Genomic DNA, 15,156 nt, shown 5'->3' on the forward strand with positions numbered 1-15,156 from the left:
TGGTTTCACAGTATTAATGCTGAGAAAAAGAATGAACTGAAATAGATACAGCAACTAAAGAAAAGGAGTGAGGGGGGAGGGGCTTTTAAGAGGGGGTGGGCCTGTGGGATGGAAGTGTTTGAGGGCGGGGTCATAGGCAGGATACAGGGGGGGAAACAGCGCCCCCTGGTTTCATCAGACTGAGGAAGAGTTAAAAATATAAAGCTCACCTTTTAAGCTGGCAGTCTGGCCTTACCCGCCACTCATGTTCTCCCACAGCCCCACCCACCCATCCCCCCCTCTATCTCCCTACTCCTCTGTCCCCATCCTTTCCTTCAAATCTTTACAAACATGTTTCAAAACTCGTTAAACAACGGTAGATGGGAAAATCATGCATTTTTCTTTTTTTTGCCATTTTTTGTGTCCTTTTTTTTCTCGCGTGTTTGTGTGTGTATTTCGTCCGACATGGAAACTCGGTGATCGTGAGCGCTGCGCTGTGCTCAGAGCTCCCACCAATGTCCCCTCTGTCCTCTGCCCCTCACTGGCCTCTCTCTCTCTGCCTGTCCCCCTCTGTGTGTACCTTCCTCCCTCACCCCTTATGTCCTGCCCCCCCCCCCCCCCCCCCCCAGGCCTGGGATGGCGTGCTGCGTGGCTCTTAGCCTTCATACGGGCGTTGTGCGTCGGTTGGCGGCGTTGCCGTCTTTCAGGTCCTTCTGGATGCAGTTGTGGACCTGCAGGAAGTTGTGGTCCCTCTCCGTGGAGTTATAGGTGGCCGTGGGGGTGCCCGTCTGGCCCTTGGGCAGCGTGTACATGGAGAGCTCGGTGGAGGGCAGCGCCCCGAAGGCCTTGAGGCCCCCCACGGGCGAGGCCTCGCGGGAGTGCGAGGGGTCCGTGGAGCGGGACGAGGAGCGCGAGCGGCGCCGGTAGCGGTACCGGTAGCTGGGGATGCGCGTGATGGCGGCGCCCTGGAGGTAGTCGGCGGCGCGCGCGCCCACGCGCAGCTCTCGGTGCCGGTCGATGAACATGTGCACGGCCAGCACGCCCACCATCTCAGCCATGATGAAGGACAGGGCGCCGAAGTAGAAGGACCAGCCGTAGGAGTAGCTGTTCTTCTTGGAGTCGCTCTTGGACGGGTCCCCAGCGTTGGCTGATATGTACACGATGATCCCGATGATGTTGCTCAGACCTGGTGACGCAAGATGAGGATAACGTGTTAAATGTCGTTACAATTAGCCTATAATCCCCACGCGTAACCAATGGTGTAAAGTAACTACAAGTAGATGCACTTGAGTACTGTACTCAAGTAAAATTTTGAGGTATTTGTACTTTTACTTCTACTCCACTACATCTCGAATCCAAATATATCTGAAGACTTTAGTTACTAGTTACTTTTTCAGATATAAATGATTATATTATAAAACATACATTAATCCACTTTAGCCCTATTTTATACCTAGGCTATTTGAAAATAGCCGATCAACAAGCTCACAACGCGTCGCATCGCGGCGCGTTGTGAGCTTGTCACTCACTTGTGAGCCTCTCAATTTGTCTTTGTCACTCTTCTTTGTCACTCTTCTGACATCACAATATAGCTGACCTGTTCTGACAACAGCTTATCCTAGCTCAGCAAGAGAATATTTGGAGATATAGCCCCATATATGGAGATCCCTGATGTCATCAATATATTCTGCTTGCCTCTGAGCTCAAGGGGTAATGGCCACCCTTTGTATACTACAGTGCTTGGCTGTGTGCTTGTGACTTCAGAGACCATCGGACTGATGTCAGCAATAGATGTTCTCGCCGGCTCGTCACACTTGCAAATTAATTCCATCCTTATCACTTTTATGCCCATTTATGGAGATCCCTGATGTCGTCAGGGATTTGGGGAAAATATGGCCACATTTTGGCCACATTTTGGCCGACTTAAACAATCAACCATGTCTGTTTTTTATGGTCAAAGTTGATCCCCTGCCAAAGTGCCAGTGCTCGCCCACAACCTCGCCCTTTAGGGTGAGGCAAAGGATGCAATTGCACCCTCTGGCGGCCGGCGATTACATTTTTTTTGAGAAGGGATTGCATAATTCTGATTCATTTGGTACATTGAAACACGTCCGCACGTTGTACCTCACCATCCCTGTCACGAGCTGAAAGAATCCGCAGGAGGCTGCAATTCATTGTATAATAAAAAGGCAGATACATTTGTCATGTAGCCTACTCAATTATTTGTTTTTGCTAAATGCTTTGACACTGTTACTGTTAATTGACATGCTGCTGATGCTTTTTGCATGCATGCGTGCATGAGGAACCCAGCTTGTCTTGCACCCCCTGCTAGGAGAGGCTACAAACTATGAAGTCTATGAATAAAGTTAGCACAATATTCAGCACCGGCTCCAGTAACTTCACCAGCAGCCTAGCCAGCAGCCTAGTCAGCAACCAGGTCATTGATATAACCAGCAACCACCAAGCACCCAGGTCATTGATATAACCAGCAACCACCAAGCACCCAGGTCATTGATATAACCAGCAACCACCAAGCACCCAGGTCATTGATATAACCAGCAACCACCAAGCACCCAGGTCATTGATATAACCAGCAACCACCAAGCACCCAGGTCATTGATATAACCAGCAACCACCAAGCACCCAGGTCATTGATATAACCAGCAACCACCAAGCACCCAGGTCATTGATATAACCAGCAACCACCAAGCAACAGGATGCAGACCTTCCAGAGAGGTACGCTCTTGGAACTCTTCCATGGACGAGGTGGTGGCATCACTGTACCACAGACGAGGTCCTGAAAATGTGTGTTTTAACCACTGGAGCGCTATTGTGCTAAAATCCCTCAGGAGTAAATGCCACCCTCTATGTGCTTGGCTGTGTGCTCGTGACATCACACCGATGTCACGATATGTCAGCTATGTCGTATATGGAGTTCTATTAGATTGATGCCAGCTCTAGATGTCTTTGCCAGGCCCATATGGCACTAAAGAAAGATCGTTCTGGTCCAAATATGGAGTCCATGAGGTCAGACCCAGCTAAGTCAATAGGATGTGTCGGGTAGCTCCACATATGGAGTACTAATATGTCAGGGATCTCCATATATGGGGCTATATCATCTGTCTATATATGACATGTATTATTGCGACCGTAGGTCGCAGTTAACTATGAAAACCGGCACATCTTGTCCGAGGGTCAGTAAGACCTCAATGTATACATTCCTATCTATAGTCGTTTACCTGTTGTGACATCACATTGTTGACCCATATTTGGCAATGCCCATATACGGGTCAACATGTGCACGACCTTAGGGTGTCGTACTGTTATGTATGTGCAGTGGTTGTGGTTGGATGTGACATGTTGTCAATGGCAACGCACACTCTGGGAAATAGTTGAGACATGAAATATTCACCATATTGCTTTTGTTTTATATCTTCAAACTAATTATTTCCGCTCTCCTTCTGCCTGTACCCTCTGTTGACCCCCCCTTCCCCGTTTAAATTCATATTGTCGTTACCCCCTCTGTTTGTCACTTTCTCACCTGACTATCTCCTTCCCACTCACACTCTCCCTCTGTTTTTATCTGCTTTGACAGGTTATTACTTATGTGCTCAGAGCGAGAAAGAGAGAGAGAGAGAGTGTGTCAGATATGCTGTCTGACAAATATTCAGACAGTCACGGGAGACAGTGAAGTATAAAAGGCTATGCGATCTTTAGATAGGTGGACAGTCAGGCCAAGAGACAGCCAAAGACAGGAAGATAGATAGGAATGCACTGAGATATACTATGGACCAGCCCGGCGGCAAATGCGTCGCTACCAAAGCCGCACACATGTTTGGGGGCATGCTCACTATTGTGACCCTATCTATACTATTTGACCTTCATTAGCTTATATCCTTTTGACAGTATCCAATTTGAATACATTTGAATTTAACTGTAATAGATACAGCAACTAAAGAAAGGGATAAGGGGGGCAGCTCTAGCTGCGCCTCACTTGGCGGCACATAGTGCCGTGCTACAAGCTTGTAGATCTGCTATTTTGGAAAAATCGTGAAAATCTTTGAATATTTTTGACTCGATTCTATAAATGTCTTCTAAATACTTCTAAGGTTTTTGAAAAAAAAAAAAACATGTTTATATGTCAGTGGTTCTCAAACCTTTTCATGTCAATCCCCATCTCGAAATATTATGTATCAGGGACCCCCCCAGAAGCGACAGTTTTCAGATTTTTCTTTTTACCACTCCAACATTTGACCGAGTGTGTATGTCTGTCTGTCTGTGCACAACACTGATGCTGACCTTAAGGCAGCCAAAGATACGGCTCCTCCATACCTCCAAAACCTGATCAACCCCTAAAACCCCACCCGCTCACTTAGATCAGCAAACACAGGGATGCTGACAGAACCCTCGCTAAAAACCCCAGGACAAAAATCCACTCGTCCTAGACAATTTGGCCTCCTGGCCCCCAAACTGTGGAATTAACTCCCTGTCACACTTAGACCAACGGACTCACTCCATAGCTTCCGCCGTGGACTGAATACTCACCTCTTCAGACTCCACCTAAACCCATAACACTACTGTAACACTTCTCTTCCCTCGATGACCACACATGAAGCTCCGCGCAGACCTTGCATTTATGCTGGAGCAAAAAAAATCTCCACGCAGATTCTGGTTTCCCCCCTCTGTCCAATCGGGTGAGTCGAAGGCGTAACATTCCGAGAATCAGGAAGGGACTGGGAGATGTTTTGTTTTGAAGAGTCTCATGCACCCAAACTCTTCTCTTTTTAGCATCTCCCCTTCCAATAAAGCAACGGCGAGTAGGCTACCCTGTCCATTATAGAGTTGACACGTCAAGATGATGATAATAAAAGGTATGGTACTTAACCTGGCTAACGTACCTCTGCAGACAAAGGATCGCTACGCTAGTCTACAGGCTACAGGGAGGGAGGGCGGTGCGGGAAGAGAGTGACAGGCGCGTCACTGGCTTTGGGACGGAATATGCTCTCTGTGTTTTTAGCCAGCCGCGCACCAGAAGAGTTTATCCACTGCTGACCATATTTTGGTGTGAGGGCACCCTTAGAGAGTATTTCTACATTGCAGTATTGACACTTTTACTTAAGTAAAACACACTTGAGTACTTTTTCCACCACTGGTCTGGTCTATAGAGAGACAAGACAAGTAAAAGCCAGCGGTGTGAGGAGTGTGAAGACATGATTGGGATAGATGAGACCGGAAGAGTATCAGGGACACCTTATTTATAGAGTTTAATCCCAGTGGCCTCCTCACAGCCTAGCAACAGGGCAAGCGACGGAGAGCAAGAAAGGGAGAGTGAGGTATAGCGTGAGAGAAAGAGAGAGTGAGAGAGAATTGTGTCCCTCAGTACTGAGTTGGAGGGTAAACTAGTTATATGCTTATGCTACATGGCCTAGAACCAGAGAATGCGGAGGTCTTCTTCGTACACACATACAGTACACAGAATACTGCCACTGCACTAGAAGTACAGAGGAAAATGTTACTGTAACTCTGGAGATAGGGCTGTCACGATTATGACATTTTACATGACGATTAATTGGCACTCAAATAATTGTGATTAACAATTTAATTGTGTTTTTGTCGTTAACAAATTGACAATTACATTTATACTTGGCTTTTAGGGTTTGAAGTTGCACATGGTAGATTATGTAGATATGACACATATACAAAGAAATTACTGACATATTTGTCAACTTTATACTGAAAAAAGCACATTGATAGTACAACGCGTTGTGAGCTTGTAGATCGGCTATTTCCACTATTTTTTACTTAAAAAGATATGTGAACATATTTCAACATGGAAACGATTGTGACGATTATGAAAAATAATCGCGATTATGTCAAATAATCACGATTAGACGATTATGTAATAATTGTGACAGCCCTATCTGGAGAGTTAAAGAAACATTCTCTGAGTTACAAACGGATACATGAACACGAGAATTTGCAGTAGCAAACATCTGGCTTTGTCCCGTGTCTGTCCGGACTGTCATTGCTCAATTTGTGTCTGTTTGTATGGCCAGGGTCACATTGGCCAAGCTTAAAATGAAATCAACTCAGGTTTGCTACACCTGTTAGAGATCTGCATACAGTATATCCTCACTGAAGCCTTAAGATGAAAAACAATATAGTACTCAAACGATAAGTTTCTTCTTTTCTTTTTGCATTGTTTATACAAATCCCAAACTATAATTTTCCAAACTGTAATCCCGAATGTATTGACAGTACGCCCAACCCACCAGGAGTTTGATTTCATGATATATAGTTAATGATTATAGTTAATTATAGTTTCGTTTTTTTCATTAGGTCTTTATTTTATTTAGACTTTTGTCTTCAGACTTCTTTTCTTTGCTATTTTTTGAAATGTAAAAGAATACGTTAGTCATTCCTCCCGTCCTGAGTACAGAGCCAAGACTACAGTATGTTCTGAGAACAAAAGAAGTTCCACGCGTACGGCAGGTCCGTTGCATCTCAGGAGCAGGACATGATCAGCAGAAAGATATGCTGGAGCATCACCACATGTTGAATGCCTTTTTTAAATGAGGTGATATATCATGGTATACAAACTCATACCATCACTGTAGAATTTTGGGAAAGTAACTTTTTAAGCTTTGAAAAAAGTCTTTGCTTTTAAAAGTCTCTGCTTTGTCTATAACAGGGGTTCCCAAACTTTTTTGTCTCAGGGCACCCCATAAATATTTTTTTAATCCGAGGCACCCCTACATTATCATTTTCACTCCCAGCACCTTCGTTTTGTATTTATCATCTATACAATGTACTACACTAGTGAAAACAGCAGATCTACAAGCACACAACGCGAGGCGTTGTGTGCTTGTAGATCGTCTGTTTTCACTAGTTTTGTGTGACAGTCTTGTATGAAGAAGATGGGCTTTGCTTTACCAAAAGACGTACACATTTGAAACTTGGAGATACCAGGTTTCTGCCTGACAGTGGCGATATTTTAGTGATTATGTTGCGAGGAAAACGTTGAGATAATAGCCATTTTGGTTAGAAAATAACTCTGAAAATAACTGACTGAAAATAACTTTGTACTTCAAGTTTAAAATGATACTAAATATTTTTTCAAGTGTCCAAATAAATTCCAAATATTATCAAATGATCTCGCGGCACTCCTGGACTGCCGTCGCGGCACCCCAGGGTGCCCCGTCGTCACCCACTTTGAAAACCCCTGGTCTATAACATTATATAATGTTAATTGATTGGTATGTTAATTGGCCGTCCCGCACATAAATAAATAAAGTAAAAGTAAAGTGTGATATAACACCTAAACAAAAAAGGGCATTCAACATGTCCATGTATGTGAAACAGAGCTGTGAGTGTGTGGAAACGAATCCTGAACCTGTGAAATACACTTCACGGTACGTTCACATAGTTCTTGTAGTCAAAAAGAACCATAAATTGTCACCTCATTTGCCCCCACATTGTCTCATTCCCTCCCTCCATCTCTCCCCCACCTCTAGCCCTCAGTCCCTGATGTACCTGCGGAGACAAAGAGGATGCCGGAGCTGAGGATGATGTTGTGCCGTGACTTGTAGAACTCGCTGGCGGCGATGCACAGCCCCCCCATGAAGAGCAGGATCACACTCAGGATGGGGAAGATACTGGAGGCTCGCACCGCACCTGCTCACACACACACACACACACACACACACACACACACACACACACACACACACACACACACACACACACACACACACACACACACACACACACACACACACACACACACAGTGATGATTATTTATTTATATGAACCACTTAAGCTCTATATCGTCGCTGTCGGCCAGAAACCTCTAACGGTAACTCCATATTTTAACTTTTTGTGTTTTCTGTAAATTTACGCACAACTTTTTTTTGTGACCAATTTTTTTATATATTTTCAGAGTAGGATACTGTGCATTGCATATCATTACATTTGACGTATACATGTATAGTTGTAGCCCTATGGTTGCACATCAACCCAACCCATACCCCCATATTCACACAGACTTTTAGAGGGAGAGAGAAACGTTGTGACTTACATTATACAACATCATACTATTTCTGGGTCCAAAATATAAAATGAAAACAGAAAACAAATGCAACCAAAACAGATGAAAACAGAAAGCAAAGGAGAACCAAATCATACAAAATATCCTATAACTGAGTAATGATTTTTCCTAATTTACGCCCTAGTTGATCATACAACAGCGCCACATAAAAGCAGATCTGCAAGTTTAAAATGTGGCCAAAACTACACATTTTGAGACTTTATCATACCATACTTAGCCTACTTGAGGACAACGCAAGTGGGCAATGATGCAAGTTGGTAAAATGCATGCCCCCGCTAGGTTATGCAATATACCTGTTGTACCTGTCTGTCAGAATACTGTCTGTACCTGTTGTTAGAGAACACAGTGCTGTACTTGTTACCAGGGTGTTAATAACGTTAGATATTACAATCAATTATATCAAGGGTCTTCAACAGGGGGTCCGGGACCCCTCAGAGTTACTACAGGGGGTCCTCCAAATCTTTGTATGATAGAAACATTTTTCTCCTCTCGCGCTGCGAGGCGTTGTGCGCTTGTAGATCGGCTATTTTCGGCAAAGAGGTTTGGTGTAGAGGGGAAAAAAAGAAAGTTTATTACCGGTATTATGGTTCAAGTGGTTAAATATATATGAAAACACAAATTGACATGAATCAAAAATACACTGATGATTGTGCTGTCAAACAATGAAACTATATGAAATCTATGAACAGATTGTGGGGGTCCCTGCTAGGGATGCGGTATCGGTACTCGTGGTATCGGTACTCGCCCCGATACCGGCCTATTTTCCGGTATCGGTACTCGTCAGATACTGCTCACAAAGCGCCCGAGTACCCTGTGTGTTCCGCCACTTCGCCTTTCTCTCTCTCTCTTAAAGTATCAAAAGTAAAAATACAAAATGTTTGAGCATAGCAGATCTAGAAGATCATGTACAGTACAGGAATTTCCACGGGCTAAACCTGAAAAACAAAAGTGAAATGTGTGGCAGTTGTGCCATGTTCTGGGAAAGCAATGCAATTTAATGTGTTGTATACAGCCAGAAAGTGAGGAACATCTGATTAAAAAAAAGTAAAAAAAAAAAAAAAACGTAATTTAAAGACATTTTGTATTATTAATTGTACTCGTATCAGTACTCGGTATCGGCGAGTACTCAAAATGAAGTACTCGGTCAGCAAAAAAGTGGTATCGGGACATCCCTAGTCCCTGCATCATCTCTCTCTCAACTAAGGGGTCCTTGGCCTGAATACATTGAAGACCAAGGAATTCTATTATAAGCGTTTGGTAAATAGGCCTACTTGGGAACGATGCAAGTCGGAACATACAGACAGACCCACAGACAGATAGTGGTTTCGTGAATTTATAGCTATGGATGGATAGACGATGAATAGCAAAGACAGCCGGTGTACAAGCTTGTAGATCTGCTATTTTTTGCTATTGAAACCTTTAAAAAAAGGTTTACCTAGAATGACATGTCCAAAACAAGTGACACAAGGTTGACCGTGGTTAATGCCAGTATATAATGCCATCATATTGGGCAGGCATTATAGGATAGCACATACATTCTACATCACAGTGGCATTGAACACCTGAAAATGTAAAAATGCTACACAGCTAAACAAATAACATGGATATTCTCTCTCCATTCTCTCTTTGTGGACTGTTACAAGCAGTGCTGTGTTCTACCTGATACTTGGGTAAAAAATGGAAGAAGCGTGTGCCCTCCTGAACCTTTCAAAGTAACGTATCTGATAGGCATTATGCACTGGCGTATGCCATGGCCACGGAGCATATGCCCTTAAAAAAATGCTAGAACACACCACTGGTTACAAGTTCCTACGGTATATGGGTGCACCTGAACAATGCACTGGACTGGACTGATAACTCGGCTACCCTCTACAGTAAGGGCAAGAGCAGGCTGTTCTTGCTGAGGAAGTTCAGATCTTTTGGGGTGTGTAGGACGCTGCAGACGTGTTCTATCACACTGTGATGGCCAGTGTCCTCTGGGGGGAGGCTACACTGGACGGAGTGGAGGATGTGGTGAAGGTACCAAGGAAGCTGGAGGCCATCAGGGCCAACCACTCCCACTCACCCCCTCCACATGGAGATTGAAGAGCGAGCTAACAATAGGAAGGACTTATTCCGCTACCTCAGTATGTGGCTGGAGGGGCTTTAGTTACTATAACTTTAGTTACTATATAAAAAAACATACATAAACCACTTTAGTACCGTGGCTATTTGAAAATAGCCCATCTACAAGCTCACAACGCGTCGCGATGCGACCCCTTGAGAGCTTGTAGATCTGCTATTTAAAAAGAAATACTTTTCATTTTGGTACTTTAAGTACATTTTGATGTCAACACTTTCATACTTTTTACTATAAGTACATTTTAAATTCCGGACTTTTACTTGTAACAGAGTATTTCTATATTGCATTATTGATAATTTTATTTATGTAAAATATGTGAACACTTCCATTCTGTTGTCACCTGTACCGTTACCTGTGATCTGTGCTACAATTATTATTATTTCTTTCCCCCGAGTGTCAGCCCCCAACACTAGTGCCAGAAATGTATTTATTTATGTATTTTACAGTTACCATATAAGCCTTCCCTATAGGACCCATGGCAGCATTCATTAGGTGGTATAGGTTCCGTACCGACAAGCACTGCAATGGCCGGGTCGCCGCCAGAGGTGTCGCTCTGTCGCAAAAACATACTTCCTAAAAATGAACGTCACGCGGTGTGACTCTAAACGGTTAATTTTATGCAGGTTGGGAACACTTGTGGGGTCAAGGACATTGCAGTTACAGTAAAAGAGTGAGAGAAAGCAGATATATATAGAAGTAGCCTATATGGTGAGCCTAGATTTCTGTAAACCTCCTTTTCCCCTCTGTGCTCTTCCTCCCATCCTGCTTGCTCTCTATCTGTGTTGAGCATCTCTGCTCCATTAGACTATCTGTTTTCTCTCTCTCTCTCTCTCTCTCTCTCTCTCTCTCTCTCTCTCTCTCTCTCTCTCTCTCTCTCTCTCTCTCTCTCTCTCTATTCCCTTATCGCTTCATCTCTTCTCTTTTTGTCCGCCTCTGTCCTCTTTCCCTGTCCTATCAGTCTGTCCATCAGTTGTCCATCCATTTGCCCTCTGAGCGTCTGACTGGCAGACTGACTGGCCAGTTGCTCCGCTCCAAGGCGGCCAATGTCACATTCCTAAAGTTTGAATGTTTGTTTTGTTTTGTTGCTGCTTGGGGGCAAACTGTCCCAAACAATGGGTCGGGAACCATTTGTGGTTCGTGGACACATTTTTTATATGGGTCAACAGTAACAAATATTTCTTGTGTGTTTTGTTTGCTGCAATTGTTTTCATTAAGAAGAAATTCAATTCATAACATCATATAAGTACTACAGTAAATAGAAGATCTAGGTTAAAGAACATCAGATTTGTCTTTTGCGTCCAGATCTAAAATGTTTGGGAACCACTGGTCTAGATGATGGGTGTGTTAGATTTAGGTGTGCCAATGTGCACTGCAACCATAGTTGATACGTTCCAACATGCCCATTGATAATTTGATTATCTGCAGCTGTGTTGCTTACATTTGTGGGCCTCTGAGATGGGCCCGGGGACCAGTGTTGCCACATCAGCACGCACGCACGCACGCACGCACGCACGCACGCACGCACACGCACACACACACACTCAAGATGAGCAGAGAGGAAACTGCGGGCATCCAGTTCTCTGTGAAGCTGCTTTGCCCCAAGCAATCCCTTTCTCTCTCTCTCCCTACCGCTCTCTCCCTCTCTCTCTGTTTCTCTCTTTATCAGTCTCTTTCTTTCTTTCTTTCTTTCTTTCTTTCTTTCTTTCTTTCTTTCTTTCTCTTTCTTTCTTTTCTCTCAGCAAACCAGTGCTGTGAGCACAGGGCAGGGAGCTAAAATGGAAGATTTTCAACCAATGTATTGGCCTGGAGGAGCACCCTGCCACACTCACATCAGAGTGCATGGAGAGATTGGAGACGCACGAATGCACGCACACATGCACACATGCATACATGCACACATCGGACACATGCAGGCACGCCACTCAAGCACACACGCAGGCAGGCAGGCAGGCAGGCAGGCAGGCCACTTTTTATTCAGCTACTGTAAACGAACAGGGAGGATTGGATGGAGTATTTTGGAATCCATGTGATATTCATATGGGTGTGTAGCCGGAGGCTGACAGATGAACACATCAACATTACAAAATGTTCTCTCTTGGCCTGTCTAATAGTGTTTGGCTATTATTGGATGTTAACTCGGCAGCTGCTGGGTTAGTGGTCAGATGGGTGGGCCGTGTGCATTTTGTTGTAGTGGCAGGAATAAGTATTGCTATAAGTATCAAAACCGTGTACTGTATATATGGGTTCATGAACGAAAGATGAACTAATGAACTGGGACATTGCGAAAGAGCAGAGTTTGGTGCCCAATGTTGCCGAGAAATCTGGTAAGGTGGAGCCAAAACAGATTAATGGGGGCTCCCGAGAGGTCATCACAACCTGGAAAGAATGTGTTGGTGTCCAAGGAATTGATAGATTCATAGGAGGACATTATATCACTTTGACATTGTGCAACTTTGGGGACGAGTAGGTTTTGACTATATAGGGCCTCTATTTCACCAAGGACAGTCAGCGTGTGCGTGTATGATGATTGGACTATTTGCTACTATCTGCTACTGCTTTACTGTTTGGATGCTAACTGCAATAAACTGAAGTAACCTAAATACCTTCTTTGAATTATTTCTATACTGTTATTGTTCAGTGATTGACACTCCCGGTATATACCTCAGCAACTCTGTCTTTGCCAATTATTTGGGGGCCCACTTGCAACAATCTTCACGACCGCTGTATGAATAAGAATATGACCTAAGCCAGATTTATGCTTTGCTTGACAAAACAATGTACAGTATATTCAACTGAAAGCTTCATACTGTAGCAGCAATGGCAACAAAACAAGAGTGTAAAAACACACGCACACGCGCACGCACACACACACACACACACACACACACACACACACACACACACACACACACACACACACACACACACACACACACACACACATACACACACACACACAGCACACACACACACTCCTACTTTCAAACACTACCTCTTATTTATCACGCTCTCTCGCTTATATTTCCATCCCTCCTTCTCCCAGCGCTTGGTTGGTTCTGCTGCAGTAGTGTGTGTGTGTGTGTGTGTGTGTGTGTGTGTGTGTGTGTGTGTGTGTGTGTGTGTGTGTGTGTGTGTGTGTGTGTGTGTGTGTGTGTGTGTGTGTGTGTGTGCCTCTCTCTCTCTCTGACTTATGGTTTCATTAGCTGCAGCAAAGGAGAGCCTTGTAATTGTGGCTGAGTTATAGAGACGGGGTTGGACACCAATAGGAGAGCTCCCTAGGTGCACTGCATACATGTGTGTAACAGTTTCACAGTGCAGTACATATACTGTATATGCACATACAGTACATACATACATACATACAGTACACACACACGCAAGCACGCACGCACGCACGCACGCACGCACGCACGCACACACACACACACACACACACACACACACACACACACACACACACACACACACACACACACACACACACACACACACACACACACACACACACACACACACACACACACACACATACAGTTATACACAATACAATTCGGACACAGCCGTGACATAAACACACAACAGTAGGCTACACAGGTATACTGGGTATTTGGCATACCGGGCATATGCCTGTGGGCCAAAAGAAAAAAAGGTTATTTTGGGGCTAAGTGGACAGGGCCAATCCTTCAGTAGCACAAGCCCACAGAGCAAAGAGACATCACATGATTGGCCCACTGGCTTGTCTATCATCTAAATACCAGCCTAGTAGCCCAATCACAGGCTATACTGGGCCCAGGAGTCCCAACATATAACAGCTGATATACAAGCCCACAACGTGTCCGTGACGACACGTTGTGGGCTTGTAGATCTTCTATGTTTGGTTCGTGCCGGTTGTGGTGGGCCGGTCTGGGCCAAGATGCCAGGGCTGAATTTATGTCCCAGTCCGCCCCTGGCTACACGCACAATACGCATGCACACGCACGCACGCACGCACGCACGCACGCACGCACGCACGCACGCACGCTCACTCACACTCACACACACTATACAGTAGCTCACAGTCACACCAACTCAGTGGGCTACAAAGAAAACACACTCATCGATCGGCCTCCCACCCTCTCTCTATCTCTCTCTCTCTCCCTCTCTCTTTCTCTCTTTCAGTTCTTCTCCACTGGGGTTCTTCTAATACACACTTCCACAACCCACAGAGGAGAGATCTCACACACACACACGCGTGTCATGTGTCCGTGCATGAACCCATAGAACTTTCCTTGCAATGTGTGTGTGTGTGTGTGTGTGTGTGTGTGTGTGTGTGTGTGTGTGTGTGTGTGTGTGTGTACGTGTGTGCGTGTGTGCATGCGTGTGTGTGTGTGCAATGTGCAACGTGCGCGCGTGCACGAGAGAAAGTAGTATGCCTAATGTATGTACGGTATCTCTGTTCACTACAGTGTATGACGTGTCTAAGATTATCTAATATTCATACAGTAGTATGCACAATAAACATATGCAGTCATTTGAAAATGCTGTATATTGTCAAATGTAGACTATCCAGTTTATTAAAGGGGAGGTGCAGGAAACACACGCACTCATAAATGTCACATTATATCGTTGCTGATGGGCAGAAACCTTGTATCTCCACATTTCAACGCTTTGCTTTTCTGTAAATTAATACCCTACCTCGTCATATAAGAGTGTTGCACAAAAGAAGTGAAAATAGCTGATCTACAAGCTCTCAATGCGTTGCATCGCGATGCATTGAGAGATTGTAGATCAGCTATTTCACTATTTTAAAATGTTTGTTAACCCATTTAGGCCTAGAATTATTGAATGATTTAACCAGTGTGAAAAATAGCAGATATACAAGCTCATAGCGCGGCACCGAGTGCCGCGCTATGCGCTTGTAGATCTGCTATTTTTGAAAAAGTCGTGAAAATGTGTGCAAATCTTTGA

The 15,156-nt window shown here is 44.4% G+C and overlaps 1 protein-coding gene across 1 annotated transcript in view; it reads right to left on the minus strand.

Annotated features, from left to right (window-relative positions):
• Window positions 1–641: 641 nt before the first annotated feature.
• Window positions 642–15,156, minus strand: part of cacng2b (calcium channel, voltage-dependent, gamma subunit 2b) — a gene marked incomplete at its 3' end in the record, with an annotated part of 106,066 nt that continues 91,551 nt past the window's right edge. Inside the window, exons 3-4 of the mRNA XM_080721516.1 lie at window positions 7,513–7,653; window positions 642–1,165 (exon numbers count right to left, since the gene is read on the minus strand). Coding sequence (XP_080577642.1) covers window positions 642–1,165; window positions 7,513–7,653 — 665 coding nt within the window. The remainder of the gene's footprint in view (window positions 1,166–7,512; window positions 7,654–15,156) is intronic.

This window comes from Nannobrachium achirus (assembly GCF_963921795.1).
Source record: "Nannobrachium achirus genome assembly, chromosome: 3".
NCBI classification, from domain to species: Eukaryota; Metazoa; Chordata; class Actinopteri; order Myctophiformes; family Myctophidae; genus Nannobrachium; species Nannobrachium achirus.